At 39.1% G+C, this 27,753-nt stretch overlaps 2 protein-coding genes across 3 annotated transcripts in view; one reads left to right on the forward strand and one right to left on the reverse strand.

The window, feature by feature from the left end:
* LOC127969170 (GTPase IMAP family member 8-like) overlaps positions 1-27,753 on the reverse strand; it is a 451,440-nt gene that overhangs the window by 221,592 nt on the left and 202,095 nt on the right. The gene's annotated exons all lie outside the window — the stretch shown is intronic.
* Positions 91-26,848, forward strand: LOC127969100 (NACHT, LRR and PYD domains-containing protein 3). Its single transcript, XM_052570793.1, has 11 exons — positions 91-298; positions 404-512; positions 2,189-2,362; positions 4,215-4,388; positions 13,314-15,182; positions 16,271-16,444; positions 21,558-21,728; positions 24,822-24,995; positions 25,555-25,728; positions 25,805-25,851; positions 25,936-26,848. The coding sequence occupies exons 3-11, from the start codon at positions 2,208-2,210 to the stop codon at positions 26,121-26,123; spliced, it is 3,126 nt and encodes a 1,041-aa protein (XP_052426753.1). The 5' UTR covers positions 91-298; positions 404-512; positions 2,189-2,207; the 3' UTR covers positions 26,124-26,848.

The following is a 27,753-nucleotide window of genomic DNA, read 5'->3' on the forward strand; positions in this document are numbered from 1 at the left end:
GTTTACTGAGACACGAGTGTCCGTTTATGGAAATTTGATTTTGCTGAGACTGTCCTGCACTGGGATGTACGTGGATTTACCGATGTGTGAGTAAACATTTCCGTCCGTGCCTGGGAGTTTATCGCGTTAGTGAGCGGACAGGAAAACTGCCGCAAACACAAAAGTCCGTTTTCGACAGTGTCCACAAATCAGAAACACCAGATTACATCGACGGACACTGACGAAAACGGGGTGACGTGAACAGTCCGGAAAAACACCTTTTCATGTCGATGTTAAAAAGAGAGAGAGAGAGAAAGAGGTGAGTGACACAGACACATAAAACAGATATTTGGCCAATCACAGCCCTCAGCTTTGGGGCTCCACCAATCACAGTAGGAACAATGCTTCCTGTCTGATCCTTTAGAGTCGCATTTGAAATCGAAACCAAAAGTTTGAAACTTGCTTTTGACAAGGCGCCATTTCAGAATGCTGCGAGCCGAAGCTTAGGCCTACAATTTCTATCATATTTATTGGTAAGTTGTTATATAAATATCTTGACATTAGATGTGTGTGTGTGTGTGTGTTATATTTATGGTCAAACTCAATCAAGAGTTTACTAAGGTTTGGTTGAGGCATGAGACACAGTTCATGTATAAATAACACTTCTCATGTAATGTAATACAAATTGATCTGAAATATGAATCTATACAGGTTCTACATTGTCATCGAGGTCAACGTCTGTTATATTTTGTATTTCCCCTGTGTCATATCAAGGGGTTGGTTGGGGCCTTCAGAGGAAATGGGTGCCGATTCTTTTGTTTTCTTGGTTACTGATACACCATTATGTCTTCTCTGCTGCAGAGTAGTGCGTAGAACAATATATCAGATTACTAGTCACAAAATAAAGACTGAACGATGGCATTTCTAGGTTCTTTTGCACCACAGAAATGAAATGAATAATATTCTATGGGCATTTCATTCAAATTAAGATGAAATTAGCTCTGGCCTATTAGGTTAGGATAGGATAAACTTTATTTGTCCCCGAAGGGAAATTCGTCTTGGGCAAAGTGCTACAGCGTTGTTCTGAACAGACAATAATAATAAAAATAAAAATAAAATAAAATACAACAATGTATAAGTCTAATATATAACATACATATTGTGCAAAACACAAGGTTCTAATATGTTATATGAGCATTATTTTTGGTGGAATTCAGCATTTTTATTGAGGCAGGAACAAATGAAAGCTTCAGTCTATTAGTTTTACACATTGGCAGTCTTAGTCTCTTTCCCGATGGCAGTGTCTGGTATTTGCTAAAAAGAGGATATTTGGTGTGAGTACTGATACTTATTGCTCTTCTCATTGTTGCTTGTTCATATAGAGTCTGCATGGGCTCATATTGTTTTATTCCTAAGATTCTCCTAGCTGTTCTGTGGATATGAGCCAATTTGTTTTTCAGTTGAACAGACAAGTTTCCAAACCAGACTGTGATTCCGTAGCGAATAAGACTTTCAAGCGTGGCTTGGTAAAAAAAACATGAAAGATATCGCTACCCACCCCATACAGTCTCAGCCTTCTTAAAAAAAATAAAGCCTCTGTTGTAGTCGTGTGCACAGAGTGTCATTGTGTGTTTTCCAACAAAGAACATTGTCCATATAAAACCCCAGGTATCTGTAAGATGTCACTTCTTGTATCTCTGTGTCTTTAATGATCACAGGCTTATGTTCAGATTCACTTTTACTGAATTTATGGGGTTTATTTGTTAAAATGACATTGATTAGAGTGGATTAAAAACCTCCCGGTCTGCTGACATTTGTAATGACATCTACCTCGAACATTAAAATGCTCATGATAACTTTAATTAACTCTACAAAATGTAAATCCACTTCACCAGCTAATTACTCTTCAACTGAGATGCTAAAGAGTTACTGCAAAAACAGTAGTTTAAAGAATTTTAAAGATGGCAGTACACTTGTTTCTCTGGCACATGAAGTCTAGACTCCATTAACACTTCGGCTCTAATTTGGAGACCATAACAAAACCAAAATAATATGAAATGAAAGGACATAACTTATTCCAAAATAATATGGGATATTTTAGTAGCAGAATTTCTTCATGTTTCATAATTGTTTATTATTTTTCTGTTTTGCACCATTCATGTTCTCAGTGGTTGTAAAAATGTTAAAAAAGGTCATGATTAAATTGCAGGAGAACGCGGCCTGATCAAATGAGTCTCTATGAAGATAGAGAGGAGGGGGATGTTGTTTACCACGAGAACCAGAGAGCATCATCCTCAGAACCCAGTTGTGTGTCTATAAAGAGTGATGGATCCATGAAACACCCCATTACATTCAGTGATGGACCAGGGACCTCCAACCCCAGGTGAGACAATTACCAGTTGTAGCAAATTAACTCAAACAGGAAATATTTATGTTTAATTATAACTGGTTGTAATCAATAATAAATATTTAGATTACATCTTAGAATGAACTGTAGCAGAATTAATCTTACAATTATTTGATCTGTCCGTCCAGTGAGCAGACAATATAATCATTTATCAATTCAAGGAAAGACTATTTTCCTGGCCAAGGAACAATAGCTTTCCTACTTTATGCAGCACAAGCAGTAATTTACCTTGTAGCAAGGGTATCAACCTTCAGTGACTCGGAATCAACCTTAAACAGGAATCTAAATAGTTCCAAACAGTTACTTGCATTGGCTTTTTAACAAAGTTACTTGAAGAGAAAAACCGCCGGAAAATCAAACTCAGGAGATTTTTAACGAGTCTTGGACGGTGTCCGTCTCAAGAAGAATTGTGTTTTTTTTTTTTTAGCAAAGATTAGTCTGAGCTAATGATAGAAGTTTTGTTTGTCTCCCTTTATATGGCCAATTTGCATGTTTATGTCTGGTCTGGAGGATTGGTACAGTTTTATCCAAAATATAGTACAAATAGTATGATGCATTTCATGATCACATATTATACATCATTATTTGAGGAATAAAGAGCACATCATTTTGATACCAAAAAAGAAACATTTAGAAGATTAAACAAGAGATACATTCATAAACCTGAATATTGACATTTAGAGCTCAACTAAGGCTGGTGACACACTGGCTGCACGGCGTCTCTGCTGCATGTCAGGAGTGTGGCGGCTTGCCTCGAGTCTTCTGTGTGTTTACACACCAGAACCGTGCCTGACGTGGTGCTGGCACGCTGTTGCTACTGTGGGTGACATAGAGGGAGGCCGCCGACAGACCAGGCTCTTGTCTTCATGACAACAATATCAACTTTTTTTACACTCCTACACCTACTGATAAAGGACACCGTCAACAGTATTTTCGGCAAAATAGACTATGTTTGACAGGTGCAATATTTAAAAATCGATAATTATTTATTTATTTTTTAAATTACATTTATATCTGAATTTATGTCCACCTATAGACTTTCAAATATCAAAACGTCATGAATTAATATGTATTTGTGTACAAAATGACATAAATGTATATTCCTATTATATTTTGCATGGAAACGCTTCCAACACGCTCACGTGTCGGGTGAAAAATAGGCGTCAGTTCTATTTCTAGCATGCACGCGCATTCGCGCGTCTCACGCAGGCAGTCTGCAAGATCTAAACTGTTAACATGGGAGCCTAATTAAAAACAGACACGCCACGCAGCTGAGACGCTTGTGCCACGCATCCAGTGTGTCGCCGGCCTAATCCAAATAATGAGTAGCAACTAACATTTAGAAGATATTAAACAAGAGATACATTCATACACCTAAATGTTGACATTTAGAGCGCAACTAATCCAAATAATGAGCAGCAACTAGGCTAATATAATAGGGAAACATACAAACAATACATGCATATACCAGATACATTTGTAACTGATTAATTATAATCTAAGTAATACATATATGTTATGTGTAGTGTGCATTGGGGTAATTTGCTGGTCAGCTATGCCATTTACATCTCTTTTGGAATGTGTTCGAAGTTTGATGGAGAGACGAGAGTGGTGAAACTGTTTAGCATCTTCTTGATAGTGGGGGAAAACCATTGGCAATTTAGCACCCATATAAATGTGGAATTTGGGGCAGTTGCTACACCAGTACCAAAGATAAGAGACAGAATAATTAATGTTTTATTGATATTAAACAGAATTTTTCTGTTTTGCACCATTCATGTTCTCAGTGGTTGTAAAAATGTTAAAAAAGGTCATGATTAAATTGCAGGAGAACGCGGCCTGATCAAATGAGTCTCTATGAAGATAGAGAGGAGGGGGATGTTGTTTACCACGAGAACCAGAGAGCATCATCCTCAGAACCCAGTTGTGTGTCTATAAAGAGTGATGGATCCATGAAACACCCCCTTACATTCAGTGATGGACCAGGGACCTCCAACCCCAGGTGAGACAATTACCAGTTGTAGCAAATTAGCTCAAACAGGAAATATTTATGATTAATTATAACTGGTTATAATCAATAATAAATATTTAGATTAGATCTTATAATTAACTGTAGTAGAATCAATATTACAATAATTTGATCTGTCCGTCCAGTGAGCAGACAATATAATCATTTATCAATTCAAGGAAATATTTTTTTCCTGACCAGGGAACAATAGTTTTCCTACTTTATGCATAAATAGCAGTAATTTACCTTGTAGCAAGGGTAGCAACCTTCAGTGACTGCGGAACACACATCTAAATAGTAAATGGTTACTTGCATTGGCTTCATTGCTGAACAAGAGTCCTGATGCGTTAGACAACGGAGGTTCTTGATTAATTCTTTATGAATGAGTTGAAGCTTTTCCTGTGGTTCTCTGAAGATAGGAAAGTCCACAGCGGATCGATAAATTTACCTGAAGATAAAAACTGCCAGAAAATCTAGGAAAGTTTTGAGGAGTCTTGGATAGTGTCCATCTCAAGAAGAAATATATTTTTTTAACAAAGATTAGTCTGAGCTAATGACTTTTGATAGTTCCTATCCACACCCACCTTTTGGGTGGAATAACCTATACCTGGCATACATTTTTGAGCGAGAGATGTTTTCTTTGTCTCCCTTAATGGTCCATTTGCATGTTTATGGCCATTTTGAAGGCTTGGTGCAGTTTTACCCAAAATATAGAACAAATAGCATGATGTATTTCATGATCACATAGTATACATCATTTGAGGAATAAAGAGCACATCATTTTGATACCAAAAAGGGAACATTGAGAAGATATTAGACTAGATATTCAGGCATACACATGAATATTAGCATTTAGCTCAACTAATCCAAATAACAAGTAGCAACTAGGCTACTATAATAGGGAAACATACAAACAAAACATGCATATACCAGATACATTTGTAACTGATTAATTATAATCTAAATAAAAAAAGTCTTTATGTGTGTGTGTTATGTGTAGTGAGCATTGGGGTAATTTGCTGGTCAGCTATGCCATTTACATCTCAGGGAAGTCGTGGCCTAATGGTTAGAAAGTCGGACTTGCAATCCAAGGGTTGTGAGTTCGTGTCTTGGGCCGGCAGGAATTGTAGGTGGGGGGAGTGCATGTACAGTGCTCTCTCAATACCATGACTGAGGTGCCCTTGAGCAAGGCACTGAACCCCCAACTGCTCCCCGGGCACAGCAGCATAAATGGCTGCCCACTGCTCCGGGTGTGTGTTCACAGTGTGTGTGTGATCACTGCTGTGTGTGTGCACTTTGTTAAAAGCAGAGCACAAATTCAGGTAACCATACTTAGCTGTAGGTCATGTCACTCTCACTTTAATCTCTTTGGGAATGTGTTTGAAGTTTGATGGAGAGACAAGAGTAGTGAAACTGTTTAGCATCTTCTTGATAGCGGGAGAAAACCATTGCCAATTTAGCACCCATATAAATGTAGAATGTGGGGCCATGTCTGTGATTTATATGCAAATGTCAATAAACTAAAAGGGGTCTTTAAGCCATAAACCCAAACAATCGTACATGATCCCAAGCAGTTGCTACATCAGTTCCAGAGATGAGAGACCGAATAATTAATGTTTTATTGATATTAAACAGCATTTTTCTGTTTTGTACCATTTATGTTCCTTTTCGAAAGGGAACTTCACGCTGTATCCTCTAGAGTTGTCAGGGTTTGGCAAGGAGGAACTCAAGTGCAGACAGGAATCACAACATGCAGGGTTTATTAATCACAAAAAGGGGAAAAACAAAACCCACGAGGGGGAAAACAATGACTAGGGCAGATACTAAATAACTTAACAAGACTGGGTAGACACGATAAACAAAGACTCAAAACACAAGAACACTAACTACAAATAAACAATAACAGGTCTCACAACGTCTTCTTCCAAGAGCAACACCGAGTAACAATATATCACAGGAACATGTAGAAACACATATCACAATGTGGAACAATCACAATGAACCGACAAAAGATAGCGCACACTAGGGGATCTAAATAGGAGAACTAATTAAGACACAACAGGTGGCACAGATAAGGCAATCACGACAAAACTAGGATAACAAGGGGGCGGGGCAAGGGGACGAGACAACACAAGCACATGGCCCAAAGACAAGGCCATGTGCTTGTACACAAAACACGGCTCTGTCATGATCCTGCCTCAAGACTAGAGAAAAGTCAGGACATGAAGGCAGAATCATGACAAGAGTGCGCTTTGGGAACACTGTCAGTGTGACGTGTGTCTGAAGCGTGAATTAAATAATGACAATGAACTTGACATTGGCAGGGGGACGCCTATGATGTAAGCAAATGAGTGATTGCAGATATAAAAGGGCACCTGTAGAACACATCATCCTCTTTTTTTGTCTTCAAGAGACCTTGTGTACGACACACACATGTTTTTGACTCACAAAAGAGAAGGATGTGCTCACTGTTGCATTCGTTGAACTACTAGAGTAGAGCTCTGAACTCTTTTGAAAAGCTTTTTGCCAGCATTTGCACAAGCGTGTTCACCTTTTGGGGGAGTTGAACAATCTAAATGCGATGCATTTGCAACAGTTTCTGTTCTTGCCTGATCCTTGAGGGGATTAAGTGTTTGAACAGAGTGTATATGGCTCCTAATGGAGAGAGAGCCATGCTGCGAGATGTGATTGTATTTAAGCCCCTAATTTGAGGGCCTTTGTGATGATTACGACACTTAGGAGCATGGTTAATACTCTTACCTTAGTACTCTTACTTCTGAGTCGTTGGCAGTGAGCTCTGCTTAGACAGAACTATTAGTATGTAAGCTCTATTGAGTGCTTCACTAATTGTGTCTAGTGTTTAGTAGTCAGGTCTCCTCTCATTTCAGAGAGTTGTTATGTTGAGACTGCTACTCTTAAGAGCTCCTCAACCAGGTTGGGTGTTGTTAGGCTACCTCTCATTTAAGAGAGTTATCCTGCTGAAGCCTCCACTCCTTGTAACTCCGCTTAGACAGCACTGTTGGTTTATATGCTCTTTTTGTGAGCCTTGTTAATTGTCTTTAGCGCTGAGTGTTGTCAGGCATCCTCTGATTCTAGAGAGTCGTCATTTTGAGGCCTCCACTCTTAAGAGTTTCTCCAACAGGGTTGAGTGCTAGGCTTCCTCTCGTTTATGAGAGTCATCCTTCTGAAGCCCTTGCTCGTCAGAGCTCTGTCATGGGCAGTGATATGATTTGTAGGTTCCTTCTTTGATCCTCACTAACTGCCTCTGGCGCCTAATGTAGCCATGTCTCCTCTCGGTTTAGAGAGTAGTTGTGCTGAGACCTCGACTCCTAAGAGCTCCCCTACCAGGGTTTAGCGTTGTTAGGTTTCCTCTCATTTTAGAGAGTCATCCTGCAGGAGCCTCCGCTCTCCAGAGCTCTGCTTAGACAGTACTATTGGTATTTAGGCTCCTTTTTGTGAGCCTTGTTAACTGTCTTTTTAGCGCTGAGTGTAGCCAGGTCTCCTCTTGCTTTAGAGAGTCATAATGCTGAGACCTCCACTCTTAAGAGCTCCCCTAACAGGGCTGAGCGGTGAAAGGTTTTCTCTCATTTAAGAGACTCAATCTGCTGGAGCCTCCACTCCCCAGAGCTATGCCTAGGCAGTAAGAGGAGTGTAGGCTCTTCTATTTTAAGCCTCACTAACTGCCTTTGAAGCTGAGTGTGGCTAGCTCTCCTCTCGTTTTATAGAGTCTTTATGCTGAGGCCTCCATTCTTGAGAGCTCAAACTAGGATTGAGTGTATAGGCTTCTTCTCATTTAAGGGAGTAATTCTGCTGAAGCCTCAACTCTTCAATGCTCCGCTTTGTCAATACTATTGGCATGTAGGCTCCTCTTCTTTTGGGGAAGCCTCGCAAACTGTCTTTGATGCTGAGTGTAGTCAGGCCTCCTCTCGTTCTAGAGAGTCGTCATGCTGAGGCCTCCACTCTTAAGAGTTTCTCTAAGAGGGTTGAGGGTTAGGCTTCCTCTCATTTAAGAGAGTCACCCTGCTCTTTAGAGCTCCGTCATCGGCAGTGATATGAGTTTGTAGGCTCTTTCTTTAAGCCTTGCTTACTGCCTCTGGGGCTGATTGTAGCCAAGTCTCCTCTTGGTTTAGAGAGTCGTTATGCTGACACCTCCACTCTTAAGAGCTATGTTAGGTTTCCTCTCATTCTAGAGAGTGTTTCTGCTGAAGCCTCCATTCCCCAGAGCTCCACCTAGGCAGTAAGAAAAGGGAAGTTGTGGCCTAAAGGTTTGATAGTTTGACTCCTAAACCCTTATGTGTGGGTTCGAGTCTCGGCAATGCCGTGACTGGGTGCTTGAGCAAGGCACGGAAATCCCAACTGCTCCCCGGTAAGGAAGTGTAGGCTCTTACACTCTGAGTCTCACTAACTGCCTTATGACGCTGAGTTTGGCTAAGTCTCCTCTCATTTTATAAAGTCGTTATGCTGAGGCCTCGACTCTGCCGAGCTTCACCTAGGCATTAAAGGGAGTGTAGATTCTTTTATTTTGAGCCTCGCTAACTACCTCTGGTGTTGAGTGTAGCTAGGTCTCCTCTCAGTTTAGAGTCATTATGCTGACACCTCCACTCTTAGAGCTCCGGACTTGAGGGGGAGTTAGTCTATGATGTTTGGAGCTTGAGCCTGCCATAAAGCCTAGTGGTTTCACTGATAGGGATGTTGTTCTTCAAGTCCTGACTTGGGGACACAGTTACTTTGGCACTTAACCCTCAGCATGGCGGCATTGGTATACCATTCACAAAGCGCCCTCTAGAGGATGCAGCGTGGAGTTCCCTTTCAAAAGGCAACTTCTCAGGTTGCGCATGTAACCATGGTTCCCTGAGAATAGGGAACAAGACGCTGTGTTCTTGGATGATGTGTTCTACAGGTGCCATTTTATATCTGCAGTCGCTCATTTGCTTACGTCATAGACTTCCGCCTGACAGTGTCAAGTTCATTGTTGTTATTTTATTCATGCTTAAGACACAGGTCACACTGACAGCATTCCCAAAGCGCACTCTAAAGGATGCAACGCCTCGTTCCCTATTCTCAGGGAACCATGGTTACATGTGTAACCTGAGACATTCTCAGTGCTTATAAAGTGCTTCATATATTCAAAAGTCTTTAGTTTTATCATATTTATAAAAGAAAAATACAGCTTTCCGTTTTTTTCCGGAAAAGCCGCGCTCCTGGAGGCGTGCCATGGGTGGAGCTATAATACTGATGTTTCGTGTTTTTTCGATTAACATATATTCACTTATGTGCTGATTTCCAACAAAATACAGAAATTTGATGCAATTGTACTTACATGAATGGGGTCTTTTATCACAGGGATGGCTCCATGTTTTATTAGCAAACAATGTGCAAATCTAGCATCGACTTGGGCCTTGTTTATAAAACATTCGTCACTCAAATGACCAGAACACCCAAATGCACATGCTACACTCTGTTGCTGCCCCAGAAAAACAAACTACATCCACTGTTCATGTAACGCTGGGTTCTTGGGGAAGCTGAACACTGTAAACTTTCCCTCACATCCAAAAACGCACTTATTTGGAGGCATTCTCAAACAAATCCTATGCAGCACTGCTGACGATTTTGAAGCGCCTTGATGTGGCGGACTTGCTCTCCTCTGGTAAACGTGTGCACGGGTGCACTTTTCAGAGAGAGATGCTCATATAAGGAGTTCCAATCTCGTCTATGTCATTAGATCCACGATTGAAAAAAAAAAGGCCAAAACTTGTACCAACCCGGAAGTAAGATTTTCGGCATAGAAAATATCTGTCATTCTTCTAAATTATATATTTTTTATTTGGCCATGTTAAGCATGAAAATCCAATCTTTTTAACACTGTGAACAACTCTGAATACACGAAACACCATTGCCCCCAATAAATTGCAGATAGAAATATGAAGATAGAGAGGAGGGGGATGTTGTTTACTATGAGAAACCAGAAAGCATCATCAGAGTTGTGTGTCTATAAAGAGTGATGAATCCATTAAACACCCCCCTACATTTAGTGATGGACCAGGGACCTCCAACCCCAGGTGAAAAAATTACCCATACTAGAGACAAGAGATAGATTTATACTTTAAACATCAGTGACAAAGAGAGATCATCTAAAAAATTAATGTTTTATTAAATTTAAACCACATCGAGTTTACGCATAACAACATGCAATGTGCAGTTATCTGTAATAATAAAAATAAAAGTAATCCACTATGCTTTCAATGGCTCAGATGTCGGGGGCACATAAATAATCCTAGTACATAAGTAACGTCCTAGTGTCTTTGCAGTGTGTTGTTGTTAATCATATTTATCATTTATCGATTCAGTCCTCCTTGAGAATGAGATTAACTTGTTTAATTTATCATCATTCCCACTATTTCATTTAGTCAGCAGTAGGGCTGGGTATCATTCATTTCAATATTGATACCAATACCAGTACCTTGACTTCGATACCAGTTCGTGAACAATTATTAACAATTTTACAATTAACATACTTTTTATGCCAATTTTATGAAATAACAAGATTTTAACAAGATTACATAATATAAAAAAAGTTTTTTTTTAGCTTGTTATACAAACTCAAAGACTCATCTCCTGAGCCACTGCTCAAAGGAATACATGTAACCAATACAATAAATCAGTGCAAATAGTTTTAATAAACCTCAAATAGTCTTCAGTTTATACATCTGTTAGGCTACATTTACACCAGTGCCTGTTCAATTTAAAATGCATAGCTCAGACAGAATCATGATTTCTATTTATTTTCAACTGAATTACTGATGAGCATTAGCAGCTTCCAGTGCTGTCAGGCTGTGTTCCCTCTTCCATGATCACTTCTCTGACTCAGCAGCATTACATGGCCAAAACACATTAGACAGCAATTGGAAGTTATTACAAACACTCAATGGTGGTTTAAAGTGACTTTTGAGTAAAAGTGGAATGTAAATCTTATTTATTGTTTTATGTAGCATGATAGTACAGTTTGGATGAATGGTCACATTATGCGCTTTCGGCCATGTAGTATGAAAGGACATCTGCATTTGATCAGAACTCCACACAGCTCCCACATACACAAACACACACACACACACACACACACACACCAGTGTAAATGTAGCCTTGCATTTAAGGGGAGCTGGGACACATTCACACTAGTGATGCGTGGGTCGGGTTTTTTCCAACCCGCAAGTCCCGCTTTTATGAAATTATTTGGCCCGTCCCAGCCACCCCACAAATAAAGTATAATTTCTTGACCCGCCCCGACCCACCCCGACCCACCCCGCACATTGGGGACATCACGGAAGTTACGTTGCTACTTAGACCTTCGTATCGTAACCTTATCAATATAGGCTATAGGTCATTGCCCTATGATGGTTAGTTCGTGAACAAATCTTTTAGGTGAACGAATCGTTCTCGTTTACGTAATCCACTGACCATAGACAGTAAAAGACTCATTTCTCGTTCAATGAAGTTCCTCCCACAGCAGCACGCGAGCGCGGTGCTATTAGCAGCGCATGCATAGCTCGTGAACGGCTCTGTGAAGTGAACGGTTTCATCCTGTCAAAAAGAGTTACTCAAGATGTAACGGAGCATGTGACTTGTTGTTTGAACAAATACAATCTTCTCGTAGGTGAAAGAGTTGAATGAACTGATACATCACTTTCGTGAATGACATGAATGAGAGTATATAGGGTCAATCGACCAAGCATGTAAATCTCGATCAGCAATCAGCAGATACAAAGCGCAGTTATTGGTGCACATAAGCTTGTTTTCATATTTGGAATACAGAACATACTAACTCCACATTTAATCCCCGATAAAACCTTGTGCTTTGTTAATCTGAACAAGTTATTTAGACTATTTATTTAATGCGATCATGTACACACTTTAATAAAGTCAAATCAGTTTTTGTCACAAGTAATGTTCGTTGACTTAAGACATAACACATAAGACACTCTTTTTCGCCAACTGCTGGCGTATTTGTGTAATATGAAGAAATGGTCACTGAACGAATCAGTGAATTAATCATTTTAGTGAACGAACTGAAAATCAACGAATCTCTTGAAAGAATCTAAATTTCCACCACTAAATTCCATGCAACATAAATGGATTTTTAAAAATTTTGTTTTTAGTGACCCGCCCCAACCCGCCCCGCAGTAAAGTGCCAATTTCTTAACCCGCCCCAACCTGACCCGCGGGTTATGAGACGACACGCGCATCACTAATTCACACTAAAGCCTCTCAAATCACTTTCTCTGGTATCATACATAGATTGATCTGCGCAATGCCACTTCTAGCTAGTGCTTCAGGCTTATTGCCTCACCGACACTGATGAGATGAACCCCTTAGGTGTCAAAATTTGGTACCGAACTATAAGACATTTTTCGTTTTTCAATAGTATCAATGCAAATTTGGTCGGTCCCTAAAACGTATCGAACTCGATGCCTAGCCCTAGTCAGCAGATCCTCATTCACATACAATAAATCACTCCCTAATGCTTAATGTCAAGTTTTTTTTTATTTTAACTTAACTTTATTTTACGAGAGCAAATGATAATTTTCAAGATGAGTCTAATTTTAAGCTTAACATCCATTTAATCAATAAATGTCACTGATGACCTTAGTACAGTTTTATCGCCAAATGAGGAAGTTATGCACCTTGTGACAGTGAAAGGAATCTTCAAAACACTGCTTCATAAAGCTTTAAAAATGACACAGAGCTTTTATAAAATTGACCAAGTCACATGATTTCAGCAAAGGCTTCATTAAGTCATGTCCTTTTTCAAAACATTTTTACATTTGTATGGTTTACCACTATGAATTTTGATTTCATGGCTTCACTAGATCTTGCTGCTTGTGCCCTCATTCATTATTTGTGTTTTTCTTCTTGTTTCTGCAGTATGGATAGAGATGAACAGACTGGAGAGATAGAACAGGATTGTCACCTACCAGTTGATAATAAACTACAGAGAGTCAAAAACCAACACAAAACCAGTATGAAGAAAAAGTATGAGAGTTTATTTGAAGGAATTAAACAACAAGAGAATCAAACCCTCTTAAACAGCATCTACACACAGCTTTACATCGTAGAGGGAGAGAGAGAAGGAGTGAACGAAGATCATGAGGTTTTACAGATGGAGAAAACTCCCAGAACACAACACTCACAAGACACTGCAATTTGCTGCAATGACATCTTTAAACTCATAACTGAACCAGGATTTGAGGAGAAAGACAGAATAAAGACCGTTCTTACTAAAGGCATCGCTGGAATCGGAAAAACGGTCTCTGTGCAGAAGTTCATTCTGGACTGGGCTGAGGGAAAAGCCAATCAGGATGTAGATTTCATGTTTGTGCTTGCATTTCGAGAGCTGAACTTGATCCGGGATCATCAGTACAGTCTTCACAGACTTCTGCTGGACTTTCATCCTGAACTTCAAGATCTGGACTCCAAGATTTATGAGGAGTGTAAAGTTGTGTTCATCTTTGATGGTCTGGATGAAAGTAGAATCACATTGATGTTTTCAGATGATCAGAAAGTTTGTGATGGGACTGAGACTTCATCAGTGGGTGTGTTGATATCAAACCTGATGAAAGGAAAGCTACTTCCCTCTGCTCTCATCTGGATCACCTCCAGACCAGCAGCAGCCAATCAGATCCCCTCCAAATACATCAACCGTCTGACAGAAATACAGGGATTCAATGAGCCTCAGAAGGAGGTTTATTTCAGGAAGAGAATCAGTGACGAGCATAAAGCCAGCAGAATCATCTCACACATCAGAAAAACAAGAAGCCTCCACATCATGTGCCACATCCCCGTCTTCTGCTGGATCTCATCCACTGTGCTACAAGACATCATAAAACACAAAGACAGTGCAGAAATCCCTAAAACTCTGACTGAAATGTACATCCACTTCCTGCTCATTCAGATAAGCATGACAAATCAGAAGTATGAAGAGAGAGATCCAGGGAAACTAGTGCAGTCCAATAGAGAAGTGATTGTGAAACTTGCTGATCTGGCTTTCAAACAACTGATGAAGGGCAATGTGATGTTCTATGAGGAGGACCTGATTGAGAGCAGCATAGACATCACTGATGCATCAGTGTATTCTGGGATTTGCACTGAAATCTTTAAGGAAGAATCTGTGATTCAGCACAGGAAGGTCTATTGCTTCATACATCGGAGCTTTCAGGAGTTTTTAGCTGCTTTCCATGTATTTTACTCCTATCTAATGAAGAAAATGGAGTCATTGCAGTTTTTTCTGGATAGCAGACATGAGAAGTGCACATCTAAGCCATTATTTTTGTGTGAGCTTCTAAAATCAGCAGTTTCTAAAACTCTCCAGAGTAAAAACGGGTACCTTGATCTTTTTCTGCGATTCCTGTTGGGTATCTCACTGGAGTCCAATCAAAGACTCTTAGATGATTTACTGGCACAAACAGAAAACAGCTCAGAGACTATCAGAGAAATCACACAGTACATTAAAGACAAAATTAAAGAAAGTTATGGTCTCTTAGCTGAGAGATCCATCAGTCTATTCCTCTGTCTTCTTGAAGTAAATGATAATACGTTGTACAAAGAGATTGAGGAGTTTGTGAAATCTGGCAAACATTCAGAGAATAAACTCTCCCCTGGTCACTGCTCAGCAATAGCCTACATTCTTCAAATGTCAGAGGAGGTGCTAGAGGAATTGGATCTGATGAAATACAACACATCAAATGTGGGAAGAAGGAGACTGATACCAGCACTAATTAACTGCAAAAAAGCTATGTGAGTTTTTTTTTTAATAAACATATTTCTATTTAATTACAAACAGATGTAAAGGTAAGTAAAAGCAAACAGAAGTATTACACACACACACACACACACACATATATATATATATATATATCAGTAGTGAGCTGCACGTTTCACACCTAGGCCTTCAGAGGTGTTAATCCACCAATTAATACCATCATTATGATGCCAGAAACCATTAATATTATACAGAAATGCAGTATAACAGTGTTGCATCAGGGACAGGTATGTCACGTAGCAAGACTGAATGCCACTACTAAATATAGAAACCCAATTTAAACAATTCATAAAGTCTTCTTTCACTGCAAACACCAGATACCCCACATACATAATCTCTAGCTGAAGCACCAGTATTAACCTGATGAAATTACAAAAATATAGTCCAACCCAATGTTCTTACAGACATTTATTAAGTCAAACATATGTATACCTTGCAAATAACATTAGTATAAAACAGGTGATTACGTGTTTTAAAGTTGACCTTACAATTTAGTGCACTCATACGGCTTTTTGTCTTTACGAGTCACCCCGCAAGTCTGCCATCGAGCTCTGGGAGGTAAATACTAGTTAACACAGCTTTACTGGGAAAGTGAGCAAGTAACAAATAATTCATAGAAGAGAATGAAGAAATGTCTATACATGTGTTTAACGTGTACCTGCCAATTTAACATAATCTTAAGACTTTCAACTTCACAATAAGTCTCCCCGCCAGTCTGCCAGTAAAAATGCGGGAAGAAAAGTCCAGTTAGCACAGCTTGACTCAGAAACTGAGTGCTCCTTAGATATTCTTACAGATTCTTAAACTTGGCTTTATATTTTGGAAATAATATCAGAATTTTTTTTTAAGTGCTTTAACAAAAAAAAAAAAAAATTAACCTATGATACTCACAGCACATGATAGTGGGCTTTCATATTCACAATGAGCCTGTAAAAGATCCGTTGCCAGGGAACTGTGCTTTTTTGTCATGGACTTTTAGATAGGATTTAGGTTTTCAGATGACAATTAGATTGATCATTAGCCACCTATCACTCCTTCACTGCATTGTTATCCTTGGTTACAGACTTGCTGGATGTCATCTTTCTGATCAGCACTGTGAAAGTTTGTCTTCAGCTCTGCAATCGTCAAACTCACATCTGAAAGAGCTGGACCTGCATAATGATGACCTGCAGGATTCAGGATTGAAGCTGCTGTCTGTTGGACTGAAAAGTTCAGACTGTCAACTAAACATACTGAGGTTTGAGCTTTACATTGGTTTATTCAATATGCTGAAATATGTTGATGAATTAAATTCTCAGAACCCAATCACAGAGTAAGTGAGTTGCTCTGGATCAGATTGTTTCATGAACCATTTGCAAAAAAGAATGAGCCGGTCTACCTCAAGTGATGCAACGGAGGTTGCTTAACCATTTTTGGTATTTTTTTATTGAGTGATTACCTTTATATGTAATCACTGTGTTTCTGTGGCTCAAGCTGTAGAGCATTGCGTTAGCAGCGCAATGTTGTGGGTTCGATTCCCAGGGAACACGTTAGGTAAAAAAATATGTTAGTCAGAATGCACTGTAAGTAGTGTTTTTATTTTACTTAGTTTAACCACAGTGGTTTAACCAAGTTTGTAATGCACACAACAAAGTTTGGTAATAGAGGGGTGTGTCACTATATCATAGCTCCTTGGAAGAAAAGTTGATATCTAGATTGAACATACAGTAGGTGGCCAACCAAAATGCCTAATACCGCCACGTGTTCTACCACCACAGGGCCACGGTGTTAACTGCAAGTCAGTCACATGTTAAAATCGTTCAAGAAACTACCACCAGGACCATCTTAATATTAGGTTAAACATTTAAAAGTGCACTGTTAGGTGTATATCTAAGTGTTTGTGTGGAGAGTGGAAGTTAATACGAGGCTCCAGTGCAATTCCTTCATTCAGTTCTTCATAACAGTGGAAACAAATTGAAGTACGCCGTCATTTTTGCTCATACATATAAAACTAATATTTCATTCGAAACTGTAAATGGTGTACCCTTATTTTTGTGTACACTCACATGAATAGCAACAAAACGTTGTGCTTCTGTGAAATAGAGAAAATAAACCTGATGTGCTTTGTGCCATCTCTGTCTGCGTGAACATGTTAAACTCAAGTTTTTGGGAGACAGCATATTTTGGAGACTTTCTGTGATTTACAATGCACAAACCAGAAGCAAAAATATCTGCAGAATGGAAAAGGGTTGACCATTCTCAAAAAATAATTAATAGGTCTGTCAATTATTGAGAGAGAAATGCAACCTCCACAGATTACATAATAAGGGAATATTTGCTTTCATTTTGAATTGGTTCGTCTAAAAGACATTTCAAGCTTTCTGTTAATTTATTTTTCATGTATGTGAGGCACCCCAATTTTAAGTTATTTAATTATCGGGAAAATATTATCACAAGGGCACCTCCCTTTAATGCATGTGCATTAATAATTTTTCACACCAACTCTGGAATATGTATAATAATATAGCACATTTCTTCTAGATTACAGTATGGGATCTGCATTAAAAATAAATCTTCAGATGACATCAACCGAGACAAAGCAATTATAACCTGTGAATTGAAGGCTATTTGATGTTTTACAGTGATCTGATGCCAATGACATTCCAAATCATTGATAATTAGTTGTTATTGATCAAGATTAAATGGCCACTTGAGTGACAGGTGGATTGCCGGTGCTGTCACCGCTGTTGAGCTAGGTGGGCATTCCAGCTCCCGCCTTTTTGCCCTTTTTGGTGAAGCACTGCAAAGATGGCAACAGCCTGCTCTGCTCACTTTGTGCTTCAAAAACGCTTTTGAGGAATCCACAGGTGACATCACAGTCACTACATCCATGTTTTTATACAGTATGGTTTAAACTTGAGGACGTTTTATTAATACGTCTATTCTTTTCAGTTTCAGTGATTTCGCTAAATCATGGCTAGATTTAATTTAAATCTGTTGATAACAAATATTTTAACTTTATGTTTTAACTACATTTACATTTTACTTTTTATTTCATTTTCAAATATAACACATCGGAGAGGCAAAGCTGATGGCTATTTGCGAATATGTGCTTTGATGCATTTGTTTGATAACTTCTGGTTAAAGCACCACTCAGGGGTCAAAAGCTGAAAATGCACTGTGCAGCAGCAGCGTTGGGTGTGGTAGAAAGCACACTCTGGTTGGCCACCTACTGTATTATATTTGTATTAGCTTTATTATGTTTTATACATATTAACTTTAAAGTGGCCCATTAAGCTTTTACAGATATAACTTTTCATGTAGTGTGTAATATAGCTGGTTGCGAATGTAAAAGTTGTACAAATGTAGTCATCTACGGATGGAAAGAACAGGTTTTGAACTGTCCGAAATGAGTCAACATTAATTACAGTGTGATTTTCTGCAGAAATCTACATAGGTTTTTAACACATTTGTTACACATAATGATCATCATTGGCTGTTTTCTGTGCTGTGAAAGCAAACCACTTTTTAATATACTCTCAAAGGATAAGGATGTGTAGAGTCTGGTGGAAATTTATTTTACTATATGCCTATACTGAAGGTGAGCAACTGTCACTTTGTCATGTCCAATAATTGCATTGCAACACAATGGTGTAACAATGACAGCACATTAGCATTTCAAATCTTTCAAGAGTTTAATTAAGGATTTGCAAAACACTTAATCATTAAGAATTGGGGCAATACCCAAAATATTTGGACCAACTTGCACCTGCACCAGCTAGCAATAAGAAGCCAGAAAAGTTAAATACATATAAGGAATAGCTTGAGGACGCATTTGCAAATTATTAGGTCATTTGGCAACCTGATTGGGTATAAAAATAGCCTCTTAGAGTGGCTGTGTCTCTCAGAAGTCAAGATGGGCAGAGGATTGGTGAAGCAATGTCAGAAAGGAAAAATTGCAAAGAGTTTGAAGTTATCATCTACAGTGCATAATATCATCCAAAGATTCAGAGAATCTGGAACAATCTCTGTGCGTAAGGGTCAAGGCCGGAAAACCATACTGGATGCCCGTGATCTTCGGAACCTTAGAGGGCACTGCACCACATACAGGAATGCTACTGTAATGGAAATCACAACATGGGTTCAGGAATACTTCCAGAAAACACTGTCGGTGAACACAATCCACCATGCCATTCGCCGTTGCCGGCTAAAACTCTATAGGTCAAAAAAGAAGCCATATCAAAACATGATCCAGAAGTGCAGGCTCATTTAAAATGGACTGTGGCAAACTGAAAAACTGTTCTGTGGTCAGACAAATCAAAATTTGAAGTTCTTTTTAGAAAACTGAGACGCCATGTGGCCTGACGGTTAACGACTCGGACTCGCAATGGAAAGGTTGTGAGTTCGAATCTCGGGCCGGCAGGAATTGTGGATGGGGGGAGTGCATGTACAGTTCTCTCTCCACCTTCAATACCACGACTTAGATGCCCTTGAGCAAGGCATCGAACCCCCAACTGCTCCCCGGGCCCCGCAGCATAAATGGCTGCCCACTGCTCTGGGTGTGTGTTCACAGTGTGTGTGTGTGTGTGTGTCCACTGCTCTGTGTGTGCACTTCGGATGGGTTAAATGCAGAGCACGAATTCTGAGTATGGGTCATCAAACTTGGCTGAATGTCACTTTCACTTCACTTTCAACCCAAGTTGTTATCAGTGCCCAGTTCAGAAGCCTGCATCTCTGATGGTATGGTTTTGCAAGAAAAAAACTGAAATCGCATCATATGTTCCTTTTTAATAATTCCATGAGTTCAAACCTATATATAATAAACAGAATAAAGGTTATCCGTATTTGGTGTGCTGTCCAAGGGGAGGGCTCTAAGTACCCCTTCTACAGTATAGAACAGAAATAGTGCAGAGAAGGGGTGGCAGAAGGATGCTGGAAAAAGTGTCAAGGAACAGAGATAAATAAGTCTGCTGTCTATATATACATGCCTCTTGTTAATTGGGTTGATTACTGATTGTGCTCCTACCGAATTTGGTTAATCAAAAATTTCACAAGTTCATATTTACATATAATAAACAGCTGTCCAAGAGGAGGGCTTCAAGCTCTGAATTGTGGCCTGGACCCAGAGTACCCCCCAAAAGCAAAAAAGCAAAGAACAGCCAACCTTAAAAAAGAAAATAAACCCCCCATAATGAGCACTGAAAATTTGGGGGGGCTGGTGTTTCAGGAAGAAACTAGTCTTTTGGCCGGGAGAGCCCACACAAACTCCGACGGGAGCAGCTCATGGCATCAGGCAGATGGGCTCTACTAGCCGATGGATGAGAAGAAGCGTGATTTGGGAAGTCTGATCAGGAGAGCTCACACTGCTTCTTGACGGGAGCAGCTCACAGCATCGGGCAGGTGAGCCCTATTGGTCAATTACAGAGTGGACGATGGTCAAATTGACTGACCGGGAAGGTCCACGTAGCTTAAACGGGAGCCACTCACGGTGTCAGATTGGTGGACTTTACTGGCCAATGGACAAGTTGAACTAATACTGCATTCCAGGCAGGTTTTTGAGCTCGTAAGTCACGATTTCATACCATGACTAACGACTTTGTACCGTTCCAGGCAAGGCACGCCAAACTTCCTGAGCGCAAGGACTGTAATGGATTGTAATGTTGCATTGTTCTAAAATCGTTTTTTCAACATCTACCACTTGCATAAACTGCATCCGTAGGCAATATGTTTCTAAGGGGTTGCCATTGTTGTTTCGCGTGCTGTGTGTGGTTTGTTGAAGTGGTCTAGAAATTGGATGAATACGAAGAGTTTGGTATGGTTGGAGTGATGATGAGAGGTTAAAAAATATAGATGGAATGGCCTCTTTTGCTTTGTTTATATTAGGTTGTGTTTTCCATCTATTGGATTACAATTTAAGGGTTAGGGTTTTTTTTCAATAGACATACTTGATCTTAGTTTCTCCTTTAGTTTTTGGATTAAAGCCTTACAATGTTCTAATAAATCAGTAATAAAAGCTTTGTCATAAAAATAAACACAAAATGTACAACATGACCTCAAGAGTATATTTGCTGAAATAGTGCAGCTGTTAGTCATGTTGAATCTCCTGGAAAGTGATTTCTTGAAAAGATTCACCTTATTTATTTTTTATTTTTGAAAAATACATTTATTGGTTTTCCTTTTTGTATGATGGCTACTGTAAGAATGAAATCTTATAATTATTGTTTCTTCTCACACACACACACACACACACACACACATTACATTACTGTTCATATATGCTGCTTATATTTATACAAGTTGTATAGCTGTACAACTGGCAATTATTAAATGTGCTCTAGTTTTAATTATTTAATCATTTATGTTTTGTTCAGATTGCCAGGCTGTAGATTGACTGGTGAGTGCTGTGAAAGTTTGTCTTCAGCTCTCCAATCAAACTCCCATTTGAGAGAACTGGACCTCAGTAACAATGACCTGAAGGATTCGGGAGTGAAGCTACTTTCAGATGGACTGAAGAGTTCACATTGTCAACTAAACATACTGAGGTTTGTCTTAATGGACACATGATTATTTAAATGAATAATGAATTAGGATTAACTAAGGTCTGTGGTAGTGAATTTATTGGTATTTGCATCATTATTTAATGTCCCCAAAAAAGTATATCTTATACCATTTTGATTTGACAGTGTTATACAGAGTTTTGAGATGGTCACATCTGGGCAAAGTTTCCATTATGTCAGCTATTGATGCAGCATCTCATCTCATATCTGGCAACTGTATTGCTGTTGTATACAACTGAAACATTCATTATATATTTTACATTTTTAAATAAAATGGGATGTGTTAAGGCTGACACAAATATTGTTTTCAAATGCTGATTTCTCAAAATTGTTTCAAAACTGCTTTATGGAAATAATAATTACAATCTGAAATGAAGATCAGACTGAAATGATCAAGGACCCTGTCCAAATTATCCTGCTTCTTTTCCTGGAGGTGATAGTGTTTTCATAAGTTAAAAAAATGCAGGCAATGAGTGCAGCACTGCTGAAGGAAATTGGAGCCCCTCACACACTCAACCAGAGAATGTGTGTTTGCTTTACTATACCCCTTCACCTGGACCAATATTACTCCATCACCTTCACTATGCTATTTCTCACCTGAAGGACACCACCTAGCTACAAGATACTCATAATTTCATGTAGTTCAACTAGAGTTAATCTATCTTTTGATAAAGTAGTTAGCTACAATACAAGCTTGTGATGTCTAAAGAAATGTTAATAATGTATGCAAAAATAAGAAAATATTGGTGAAACAATACTGTGGTTAATACCAGTCGAAGGTCCCAAAATGGGACATTAGCAAAGTGAGAGGGCCCTAGCCATCTTGTGCCTCTTAGGATTCTGCTGACCAAGGGATTTATACTATGTCACCAGTGGAGCAGTGATGCACGGGTCAATGTATAATCAACTCGCACCCGACCAATGTTTTCAACTATCCCGCCCGCAACTCAGACCGCACAAAAAGAAAAAGAAAATATTGTACACGACCCGTTTCCTGGTCCAGTAAATCGAATCATTATCTATGTGGGGAAGAATGATATTTCAGAAAGAGCAGTCAGAGCTCCTTTAGAAGGACTTCAGTGAACTCTTTGAAACACTTCGAAGACTCAAAGTTCAGTCGTTCATTAGTGGACCACTCCCAGCAAGGGGAACAAATATGTTTTCATGGTTGCTTGGGCTGAACACATGGCTACAAAGTTCTTGCAGTATAAAAGGTGTGAATCTCATTGACAACTTAAATCTTCTGGGGCCATTGACAACTTTTTAAACTGGATGGCTTCCACCCAAACAAACTTGGTGCTAGAGTGCTTAAGGACAATATCTACTTTTCTCTCCGTCATCCTTCAGCAGAGTGTCAATTCATTCAGCACACACAGTTTAAAAAGTCAGAGTCGTCATCATGTGGTTGACATAACCCACAAGGACACTGATAACTCCATGCAGCAAAAACAAGCACTGCGGACGGACACTATCCCAGCTGAGCCCTGCCCACAGAGCTCCTCACAGACAGACTTTGATAAATCAAAACAGCTACAAGATTCAGCACCCAAGGACGACTTGGAAAACAGCCAGGAAAGCCTGGACAACATCACAGTCACTGGAAACACCAGAGACAGAGCCCCGCTTACTGGACACAATCCCTCTCTCCAGTATCTCCACTTCTGTGCTTCTCACAGACAATTGAGGAATTGGTGCATGCTGGGACTAAACTCTCTCACACATTCGCTGCAAGGCATCTGATATCAACAAAAAAAGAGGGATCGCAACATACTCGCTATTAAAAGTGCATCTTCTTTTTTTCGTGGCTATGGCTGCTTAACCTGACCGAACAGCTTGCGCTCTACATTTTGAGATTGTTGACAATGTTGAAGAGGCATTCATGCACCAGTCAACAGCTTGATTGACGTACGACTCAGTCTATCAACTAACGCTTTTATTGCTGTCCTCTGAACTATTGGACATAAGTTAACAGTACACTTATGGACGTATCCGTGTATTTATTAGGAAGGGTCGAATGAAAAAACGGGACGGATGCTCAATTTGCATGAGGCGGGACAGAGGGTAAAATTGCTGTACAGTACAACATAAAGCGGGACAGATGGATCACTATTCGCGCCAGTTATTTAGCCAATAAAGTCTAGGCCTATGTATTTCAAAATTGTGTCTAGTACTATATAAATTACTTAGGTTTAATTTGCATCTTTATTTCAAACGACTCGACTGACTGCGACCCGAATATCATTAAAAATATTTTTGGATGACTCATAACAGCGGTTGACCATAGGCAACCCACGCATCACTGCAGTGGAGGGAATGCATCACCACATATGTTAAGGTACTCTTGAGTTAAACTAGCACTGGAGAGGTCTCATACATAACACTCAAAATGGGGTGGCAATGGCCATAACAGGCATAAACTGGCATCCACTGGAACATCCACATTAGCAGAGCTATGTCATTCTTGGACTTTGTCAAATAAAGGACAGTGGATTAACAAGTGAAACTCACAAAGCCACCAAGTCAAGTTTCAAATCAAGAAGATAGCTAACTGCCAGGATGCATGCACACTACCTTCTCTGATTGGACTGGAACCAACCTTTCTTTATTGCACATTTGTGGAGAAGAGACTGAAGCTTTTGGTTCAGTATCAGCACTACCTGCACTGATGCAGTGGCAAAAATAACATAGTTGAAGTGAAGCTACAATAATGCCCTCTGTTCTTCTCTATACGGCTTCTGCAAAATATCAGCCACCCTGGAGCAGGGAATTTCATCATCATGTTGCTTCATTTAACACAAGTATTGACTTTGAATAGGCAGAAAGAGAATGTCACTTATTGTAGTGTCAAGTACTGGCATAGCATCAGACTCACAGACTAAAAAGGGAATCATAAATAATTTATATTAGTTAACAACTATATAATTTTTATTTTGGAAGAACAACAATTTCCATAGAAAATATTTTTTTGACCTTAAGGCAGAAGAGATCATTGCAAATGCCAGTCAGAATGTGTCATTTAAAAAGTGTTGTGACAGGAGTTATAAGTGTTGTGACTTACTGCGTTATTGTTCTGTTTAGGTTGGTCACCTGTAATATCACTGGTCAGTGCTGTGAAAGTTTGTCTTCAGCACTACAGTCATCATACTCCTGTCTTAGAGAGCTTGACCTGAGTAACAATGATCTGCAGGATTCAGGAGTGAAGCTACTGTCAAGAAGTCTGAAAAGTTCACTATGTCAACTGAACATACTGAGGTATTTACCACAGATAAAGATTTGCTCTCATCAAACTAAATGTCAATTGTGTCCTACTCCTTCGATGCTTGTAATGTCTTGGCAGTACTTGGTTGTGTTTGCTCTAATCTAAAGCATTGTTAATGTCTATAATAATTATACCTTAAGTGTAAATCATATAAAAACCCAAACCAAAAAAATATAGTGGTAGATAACCAAAAAAAAAAAAAAAAAAAGTAAAATTCACTAAGTAACTTTTGGCACTCTTGCAGTTAATAAATAAAACAGCATGCATCTTGCAGAAGAACACTGTAGCTGGAACTACTATGCTCTGTTTATATATATGACAATTCATGCAATTACTCTGCAGTAGCTACTCTGCAGTGGTTTGTGTCCTGCTTGGTCAGTCTAAATATAAAAACTTAATTATGGGTATGCCATAGAAATGTAAGGTAAAACAATGTTTTGGAAAATGGATTGATGAAGTACCCACTCATTTTTGTAAATTTTGTACATTTTGAACAAAATTTCACTGTGTACTTTTAATTGACTAACTTGTCTGGTGTTGTCTGTGTTGTAGACTGTCTGGCTGTATGGTGACAGAGGAAGGCTTTCTTTATGTGGATTTAGCTCTGAATTCAAACCCCTCACACCTGAGAGAGCTGGATCTGAGCTACAATCACCCAGGAGAATTAGGAGTGAAGCTGCTTTCTGAAAAACTGGAAGATCCAAACTACTCATTGGACAAACTTAAGTATGTTGACACTGCTGTGTGTGCATGTTTACTGGTTGTATGTGATCTGCAGAATGTGACACTGTGTGTTTTACAGTGTAGATCATGGAGGAGAGTTGAGGATTACAGCTGGACTACACAAATGTATGTCTACACACCCATCCACACACACACGCTCACACACACACCGTTAGTGACTGTTACATATGACTCTTTTCTTGTGTACAGATGCCTATGATCTCACACTGGATCCAAATACAGCACACAATCATCTCATTCTGTCTGAGAATAAAACAAAGGTGGCACACGTGGAAGAGTATCAGTCATATCCTGATCATCCAGACAGATTTGATGGATGTCCTCAGGTTCTGTCTAGAAAGAGCCTGTCTGGACGCTGTTACTGGGAGGTTGAATGAAGTGGAAATGCTATTATATCAGTGACATATAAAGGAATCAGAAGGAAAGGAGGAAGTTGTTCATGTGAGTTTGGATACAATAAAAACTCCTGGAGTTTGATGTGTATTAATAATAGATATACTGTCTGGCACAATCTTAGTTCAATTGACTTACGTTTCCCGTTACACTCCTCTAAGAGAGTAGGAGTGTATGTGGATGTGTCGGCTGGAACTCTGTCCATCTACAATGTCTCAGACTCACACTCACTCACACACTTACACACATTCACCTCCACATTCACCGAACCTCTCTATGCTGGATTTACAGTTTTTGAATCATTGTCTCTCTGTCAGGTTGAAAAACCAGTAAGTAACAACAGAGACAGCTTACCTTTGGTTTGACTCTGTTAATTATGAGGATTGTATAAGTAGTTGAGCAACATTTACTTTTGTTATTATTAAATTGTTTTTTAATTATGTATTTATATATTTTTGTGGTCTGTAAAAAAAGCTGTAACATGCACGTACACACACACACACACACATGCATATACAATACAGTAAATGTTTAGGCCTAATTGTAAATAAGACAAATTAGTCATCTTTCAAATATTTTTTCTTGAACTAGGAGTCAGCAGAAAGTAATATCAATGCTTGCTTGAAGTCATGAGGTCATAGTTATTGTAAATTATGGTGTCTGTTTAACTGATTACATGATGTCAATAAAGCACATAATGTTTATTGGATTATAGTTGTGTATGAGAACCGTATGGACATTACCTTGACACACCCATCTCTGTAACTTGTAACAGGCTTGTAACAGAATTCTTCCTAAATTGTAACACAAAAATAAGTATTTCCTGTAGATGTGCTTTGAAAATATATGTATTGTGAAAATATATGTAAAATATCTGTATAAATAATCTTGAATTTGTTGTAAGATGGAAATAGATGCATTAAAGTCATTTTGAGCATATACACAGCCTGATCCACTATAGTGGAAAAACCCTACACTTAAAGTGGCCATGACACTAACAGTTTCTGCCATTCTCATGTTAATCTTGAGTACCGTTAGAGTAGTATTGCATCCTTCATATCTCTGAGGAGTTTAATCTGATTTTTAAAAGTTAAGATAAACCTTTACGATTCTCTCCAAAAACTGCCAAGCTCCTAGTTTGCTTGCTGTGGGCTGAGCTGGATAGTCATGAGCATGTTCCTTTTGTTTACATTATATGCACTTAAGCTGTGATTGCCAACAAAACACAGAAATTGTATGCGGTTTTACTTACCGCCTGTGGTTCCGACTCATGTTCTTTTATGACTGGGGCTGCTCCATCTTTCAGTATCAAACATTTTGTAAATCTAGTGTCGACCTGGGACTTCTTTATGAACATTCATCAGTGGTGGGAACAAACAAACACAAATGAAAATATGTTTCTGGCCTGGAAAAACAAACTGCTTCCACTGTTTCCTTAATGCTGGGTTCTTTGTGAAGCAGAACAAGGTTAACTTTCCTTTACAACCAAAAACACTTCTTTGAAGACATTCTTCTTGAGCAAGTCCTGTGTAGTGCTGCCCTCTCTGTAACTTTAAAATGTTTTTAAGTGCACTTTAAATCATTACCTTAATCAAAAAAAGTACAATTAACTAG

This window comes from Carassius gibelio, chromosome A4 (genome assembly GCF_023724105.1).
Source record: "Carassius gibelio isolate Cgi1373 ecotype wild population from Czech Republic chromosome A4, carGib1.2-hapl.c, whole genome shotgun sequence".
Lineage (NCBI taxonomy): Eukaryota > Metazoa > Chordata > Actinopteri > Cypriniformes > Cyprinidae > Carassius > Carassius gibelio.

Excerpts from the sequence above, each read along its gene's own strand:
- LOC127969100 (XM_052570793.1), top strand. The coding sequence starts at position 2,208 with ATGAGTCTCTATGAAGATAGAGAGGAGGGGGATGTTGTTTACCACGAG. Across the intron at positions 2,363-4,214 it reads CCAGGGACCTCCAACCCCAG|GAGAACGCGGCCTGATCAAA; the intron begins GTGAGACAATTA and ends ATTAAATTGCAG. Across the intron at positions 4,389-13,313 it reads CCAGGGACCTCCAACCCCAG|TATGGATAGAGATGAACAGA; the intron begins GTGAGACAATTA and ends TTGTTTCTGCAG.